The 7,497-nt window shown below is 41.7% G+C and overlaps 1 protein-coding gene across 1 annotated transcript; it reads left to right on the top strand.

The window, feature by feature from the left end:
- Positions 1-4,391: 4,391 nt before the first annotated feature.
- On the top strand, positions 4,392-5,221 carry LOC119523492 (double homeobox protein A-like). The gene has a single exon (XM_037822280.1). It carries the CDS (start codon positions 4,401-4,403, stop codon positions 4,983-4,985), a length of 585 nt encoding a protein of 194 aa, XP_037678208.1. The 5' UTR covers positions 4,392-4,400; the 3' UTR covers positions 4,986-5,221.
- The last annotated feature ends 2,276 nt before the right edge of the window (positions 5,222-7,497 follow it).

The raw sequence follows: 7,497 nt of genomic DNA, 5'->3' as shown, positions 1-7,497 counted from the left end.
GCCATTTCAGTACAAGCCAAGATTGGAAATGGAGTTATCCAGAAAGGATTTGTGGAAACTCCTATTGTCTGGCGGCTTTGACCCCTGTGTGCTTCATGCGAAGCCAACAGAATTTTTGCAAGATCTTTATAGACGGAGCCGCTGCCGGTCTGGACTGGAGGAGACGGACAAGGAACAAATTGGAGGAAAATTTTCCTCAAAGACAGAGCTGTGGAGGTTGAGGTCTGGAGTCAAGAGGTCTCGGGCTGGGAGAGGGGAGTGGCCCATATGCATGAAAAGGGTGAGTTTGCCTCAGAGGTTGAGGGTGGGCTTTCCGCCTCAATGCTCAGGAAAAGTTCTGCCACCCCAGGCCCCAAAGAGGGTGGAGCACATTCCCAGGGGACTGGGGAGAGCCTGGCTGCCACCCCACTGTTCTGAAGGGGTTGAGCGTGTGCCCCAGAGATAGAAGAGAATCCGGGTGCTGCCCCAATGTTTGAGGAGGGTGGGGCCAAGAACTAGAACAGTTGCTAAACTTTCTGTGTTTTCTGGCTTGTTGACTCTTCGTTGAGGTGAATCATTTCTTCATGTGGGTCACAGATTTTTACTGTGAGTTCATCTTTAGCAGGGATTCCCCACTCTGGTAAGAGTCTCAGCCCCCTTAAATTATGGATTTGTCACTACAGAACAGTTTTAATTGTTTCTGTAAGGTACTCAATGGGTTTCATCCATCTTCGGTCAGTTTTATGATAATTTTACAGCTTTGGGAAACCCTGCACAGAGTGGGCAGTGTGAATTTAGTTTCCACACTCATGTATGATATTGGCCTTAGACTTTTCATGCAAGAATTTATTTTTTATCCATCTGTGCCAGTTTGAATATAATGTGTCCCCCAGAAAAGCCTTGTTCTTTGATGTAATCTTGTGGGGACAGACTTAATAGTCTTTTGAATAGGGTGGAACCTTTTGATTGAGTGTTTCCATGGAGATGTAACTCACCCAACTGTGGGTGAGACCTCTGATTGGATGTGAACCTTGCCCATTCAGGGTAAGTCTTGATTTGTTCACTGAAGTACTTAAGAGAGCTCAGAAGCCAACACAGGCTCTGATGCTTAGAAACATTTAGAGATGCAGACAGAAGGATGTTTGGAGATACTAAGCTAAGAGACGAAGCCCAGAGTTTGACCCCGAGAAGCTAAAAGAGGACCCCCCCCCCCGCCAGAGGCTTAGAGAGAAATGCCCTGGGAGAAAGAAGCAAGGACTCACAGGAGCTGAGAGAGAGGCACTAAGACAGAAGTTAAGAGAGACATTTTGGAAAAAGCCATCTTTAAATGTAACCAAGGAGCAAAGGACCAGCAGACGCCAGCCTTGTGCCTTCCCAGCTGACAGAGGTGTTCCGGACACCATTGGCCTTTCTTTAGTGAAGGCATCGTCTTGTTGATGCCTTAGTTTGGACACTTTTATGGCCTTAGAACTGTAAATTTATGACCTAATAAATCCCCTTTATAAAAGCCAATCCAGAGTTTGTTGTTGCCAATGTCTGGTTTGAAGCTGGCCTCCACGTTGTATGTAAAGTGCTTATCATGGTTCCATAGAAGAGAGACAATAAATATTTGTGGAATGAATGAATGAATGCTATCTCTTAATCATCCTCAAGACTTGGCACAAGTTTCTGCAACTGAGATCTACATAATTGAATTTTCATGAATGGGATCTGAGAATACACACATCTCAGAAGCTCCCAAGATGGCTTTGATAACCAGCCAGATTTGAGATTCTTCCCCTAGGACCAGTTTGTTCATACCAAGGAAATATTTACAACAGGGTTTTCCAGGTTCAGCCTGCCAAGAGACACCCTTAAAAACACATGCTCGGACTTTCTCTGAAGATGGCGGAGTGGTGAGGAGCAGAATTTCGTCTCTCCCCTAGAGCAGCTGGCAATTACTCAAGAACTATATGAAACAGTGTTTTCGGGGTCTCCAGTAACCAGTCGCACATTGGACGCAAGTTTGGAATTGGAGGAAAAGCTGAGATCGCAGCGAACATTGTAAGTTCCCCGGACCAGGGGTCTGGCGCCCCTCCCCACCCAGACCTCACAGACTGTCTTGCTGCTGGCTCCCTGAAAGGGGGGAAAAAAAAACACCAAAAAACAGCAATCTGCTGAGGGCAAGAAGGGAGGCTCAACCCAGCCTCAACTGCAGAATTAATCAACAAATTAATTAACTAACTTTGGGAGCTGGGGTGCTAAAGAAGGGCTGGGCTCCGAGAAGTGGGGGCACATAAAAGCGGGCACCCATTCCCAGACTCCAAAAAAGCCATTTTTTTTTCCCCTACATTTTGTCCCTTCTGGCTTCTCACTGATCCCTTATCTTTTTGCATTTCAATAGCCCCCTGCAGGGGTGGAACTGAAGCAGTTGGAGAGTAATTATCAGACAGTAGCCCAAAGCATATCTTTAAATGCTCTATTCTGACACTGACAAAACTTCCAGGCTGGGGAAAGACTTTTAAAAGAGACTCTTTTTTTTTTTTTCTTTTTTCCTTTTTTCTTTTTCTTGATTTCTTTTCTACTTTTTTTTTTTTTTTTTTTTAATCTAAAAGTAATATATGTGGTTATTTTCTATCGGAAAGCCCAGGTTGGGGGACTGGGCTGGGCTTGGGGGAGACAGAGTACCTACAGTGTCTTTGAATTCCATATTCACTACTGAAGGCCTCCACCCCTGTCTTTAATTGGCCTCCACCCCTGTCTTTAATTGGCAACTCGGGCTGACCAAGGAATCTACCTGGAGAGGCCCCAAACAGGGGAGAGGAGAAGGGAATAGTGCCTCTGAGAGACAACTGGAGTTCTGAGGATTGGGACAGTGGAGGGAAGTCCAGCTCAACTGGCAGTCCTCCTTCTGGGAACTCAGACCCCAGGGGCTGGAATTCAGATTCCGGCTTCAGTCAGCCACGCCCCTGACAGGATCAGAGTCACCAGGAGAACTAAAGGCTCCATAACTCCTTACACTGGTGGGGGAGCTGCGGGCTGGCTACCGCCACCTGCTGGACAGGAGAGGAAAAGCACCAATTCTAAAGGCCTCATAGGAGGGTCTCATTCTCAGGAAAACTCCATACCCTCCCAATGAGACCTGGGCCTCACTAGACTGGGAAAATCTGACTAGGGTCGATCATATCTGAGGAGACCCACTCACAAAAAGGTTACATAGAGGCAGAGCAAGAAACAGAAAAAACAAGAGGGGAAAAATTCTGATCAACTAAATAGAACCTAAGTTAGAGGTCTAGAATAAGTTGAACTGAATAACAGAGGCCAGAGAACAAAGCCAACCAACAAGAAAACCACTAAGTAAAAGACAGAAAACAAGCTCCAAAATAAACTAATCAAGAAAATCAGATGCCTAGACAACTTAAGATAACGAGCCATACCAGGAAACACGAAAACATGGACCAGCCAAAGGAACAAACTAATAGCTCAGCTGAGACACAGGAGTGGAGGCAACTAATGCTAAATAAATTTGATGAAATGAAGGAATATATAGCAAAAGAGCTGAAGGATATAAAGAAGACACTGGCTGACCATAAAGAAGAATTCATAAACTTAAAAAAACAAATGGCAGAACTCATGGGAATGAAGGCCACAATGGAGGAGATGAAAAACACAATGGAGGGACACAACAGTAGATTTGAACAGGCAGAAGAAAGGATCAGTGAACTGGAAGACAGGTCATTCGAATTCATACACACAAAAGAACAGCTGGTGAAAAAAATGGAAAAATATGAGCAGGGTCTTAGGGAGCTGAGTGACAACATGAAACGCACAAATATACGTGTTATGGGTATCCCAGAAGGAGAAGAGGGGGAAAAGGGGCAGAAAGAGTAATAGAAGACATATTCACTGAAAATTTCCCAACTCTTATAAAAGACAGAAAATTAGAGATTCAAGAAGTACAACGTTCCCCAAATAGAGTAGATCCCAATAGACCTACTCCAAGACACTTACTGGTCAGATTGTCCAATGTCAAAGACAAAGAGAGGATTCTGAAAGCAGCAAGAGAAAAGCAATCCATCACATACAAGGGAAGGTCAGTAAGACTATGTACAGATTTCTCTGCAGAAACCATGGAGGCAAGAAGACAGTGGCATGATATATTTAAGATACTGAAAGAGAAAAACTGCCAACCAAGAATTCTATATCCAGCAAAACTTTCCTTCAAAAATGAGGGAGAGATTAAAACATTTTCAGACAAACAGACACTGAGAGAGTTTGTGAATAAGAGACCGGCACTACAAGAAATACTAAAGGGAGTGCTACAGGCTGATAGGAAAAGACAGGAGAGAGAGAGTTGGAGAAGAGTGCAGAAATGAAGATCATCAGGAAAGGTAAAAGGAGAGGAAAAAATAAGATATGACATATAAATTCCAAAAAACAAAATGGTGACTCCTAGGCACAGGTTTCAACAACCAGGAATCTCTTTCAACATGGCCCAGAACAACTCCGCAAACAACATGATCGCTACACACCAAAGGCGCAATCGCACCAAATTCACAGCCGACCAGTTGAAAATCCTCATCAACACCTTCAACCAAAAACCTTACCCGGGTCATGCCACCAAACAAAAACTTGCTTTAGAAATTAACGCTGAAGAGTCGAGAATCCAGATTTGGTTTCAGAATCGAAGAGCTCGACAGTCATTCCAGAGAAGAACAGAACCCGAGCAGGCCTTGGAATCAAGCCAGGCCCACAGGCAACACCTCCCTGTGGAGAGTCAAGCTACTCTAGATAGACGGTGCCGCACCTGCTATACATCTTCCCAATTATGCACTCTCATCAAGGCGTTCAAGAACAACCCTTACCCTGGGATTGATTCCAGAGAACAGCTTGCTAAAGAAATTGGGGTTCCAGAGTCAAGAGTCCAAGTTTGGTTTCAAAACCGAAGATCTAGATTATTTGCCCAGAGAAAAAGAGAACCTGATGAGATCTTAGAACAAATACAAGACAAGGGGCAAAATCCCTGAGATGAGAAGGTTCACGGCATAGAAGCGACGCAAAATATCACCAATCTCACTAGCAACTGTTTTATTTCTCTGGAACAAGAATGAGGGGGCACAGAAACTAGTTCAGTGTATCTGATATCATCATCCTGAGCCCCAAATATTTCTCACTCTTGCTGGGGATGCACCCTTCCTCTGAGACTGCAAGTTGAGCATTCTGGAAATGTTAAGCAAGACTTCGGGGACAGAGATGGGTCCAAGAGGCACTCCACAGCACTACTGACCCAGCCTGGACCCAGAGTTCAGCAGAGCTGAGGACAATGAAAATAAAATGCATACATATCATTTCATAATCATCTCAGTAATAATTGATTCAGGCAAAAAACATCAATGTATGTAAAAATTTCAAAGTGAATGTTTTATGAAGAACAAGATATATATTGTCTCAAAGAATCTACACACAGGTTACTTATTAATTAAAAAAGGAAAACTGATAAATTTGCAATGGAAAAACCTGACAGATTCCACCGTGACCAAGTGCACGATATTCACTTTACCAACAGTAATACAGACTGACATGAGGTGCCGCCTGAAATGAAGCATCTAAGACGCAATATCCCTTCTGTGGTTTTACTGCCAGAAGTGCTCATGCTTAATTTAATCATAAGCAAACAGCAGGCAAAATTGAGTGACATTCTGCAAAGTTACAGACCTGTACTCAACAGTGGATTGAATAATTGCAGTAAGGTTGGAGAGAAAGTGTTCTAACTCAGGAAGTCTCCTGAAGAGTTATCTTCTATATGTAGCATTTATATGGGGAAGGGACACAAAAACAGAGACCTGTTTATGTCTAAAATTTCTCTCCAAAGATGCTCAAGAAACTGGTAATGTTAGTTATCTCTTGGGAAGAGAGGTGGAAAATTGAAATGGGAAATAGAACTGTTTTTTCACTTTGATATATGTATTTTTTTACTTGTCGTACCAAATAGCTCAAAATATCTCAGTTTAATCACTTCCAAGTATACCATTCATTCACTGGCATTGATTCTATTTGCAATATTGTGCTGCCATCACTAACACCCATTACCTCAACTTTTTCATCACCTCAAAGAGAAACTGCACCCATTAAGCAATAACTCCCCCTCCCCACACCTTCCTCTTCCCCACCTCCTGCTGCCGTGGTCACTGGTATCCTTTAATCTACAACTGTTGCTGTGAAGTTTGCTTATTACAGGTATTTCATATAAACTATATCATACAATCACAATATTTGTCTGTTTGTGTCTGGCTTATTTCACTCAACATGACATGTTCAATGCTCATCCCTGTTTCAGCATGTATCAGAACTCCATTACTTTTTATAGCTGAATAATATTCCACTGTATGTGTAGAACACATTTTGTTTACCCAATCATCTATTGATGGATGCTTAGATTGATTCCACCTTTTAGCTATTGTGAATAATGTTGCTACAAACATGGGTGTACAAATATCTGTTCAAGTCCTTACTTTCAGTTATTTTGCTTATATACCTAGAAGTGGCATTGCCAAGTCATATGTAACTATGTTCAACTTTCTGAAGTGCCACCAAACTGTTTTCCATTATGACAGCACCATTTTACATTCCCACCACCAGCGTATCAGGATTTCTATTTTGCTGCATCCTTGCCAACACGTTTTCTGTTTTCGTTTTTAAAATAATAGCATCCTATTGTGTGTGCAGTAGAATCTCATTATGGGTTTGATTTTCATTTTCTAATGGCTAATGTTGACATCTTTTCATGTGCTTATTGGCCATTTTTATATCTTTGGAGAAATGTCTTTTCAAGTTTTGGGTCCATTTTTTAATTAGGCTATTGAGCAGTAGCACTTCTTTGATAATGTCCTTGGATGGGCAAAAATTTTTAATTTTTATGAAAGTTCACTTTATCTTTCTTTTCTTACTAATGCTGTTGGTGTCATATCTAAGAAATCATAGCCAAATACGAGGTCATGAAGGTTTACGCCTGTTATCTTCTAAGGATTTTATGGTTTTAGCTCTTATGTTTATCTCCTTGATCCACTTTGAGTTAATTTTTGTATATGGTGTGAGGTAGGAATCAGATTTCATTCTTTTGCATTTGGATATCCAGTTTTCACAGGACCATTTGTTGAAGAGACTATTCTTTCCCCATTTACTGTACTTGGGACCCTTGTCAAAAATCATTTGGCCATTGACATGTAGGTTCATTTCTAGATTCTATTGCATTGCTCTATATTTCTATACTATGCCAGTACACACTGTTTCAATAATTGAAGCCTTGTACTAAACTGAAATCAGGGAGTGTGAGTCCTCCAACTTTGTTCTTCCTTTTTCAAAATTGTTTTGGCTAATTGCAGTTATATGAATTTGCAATTGGTCAGCTTTTCTATTTCTGCTGGAATTTTGATGGGGATTACATTGAAGGTATAGATTGTTTTGGGTAATATTTACAATATTTAATCTTCCAGTCCATAAACATGGAATGTCTTGCCAGTTATTTAAATTTTCTTTAAT

The sequence above is a fragment of the Choloepus didactylus genome, chromosome X (assembly GCF_015220235.1).
Source record: "Choloepus didactylus isolate mChoDid1 chromosome X, mChoDid1.pri, whole genome shotgun sequence".
NCBI classification, from domain to species: domain Eukaryota; kingdom Metazoa; phylum Chordata; class Mammalia; order Pilosa; family Megalonychidae; genus Choloepus; species Choloepus didactylus.
This window is presented reverse-complemented; position numbering and strand designations above follow the sequence as displayed.

What these genes read in the sequence shown, in the direction of transcription:
- LOC119523492 (XM_037822280.1), top strand. Translation starts at nt 4,401, where the DNA reads ATGGTGACTCCTAGGCACAGGTTTCAACAACCAGGAATCTCTTTCAAC.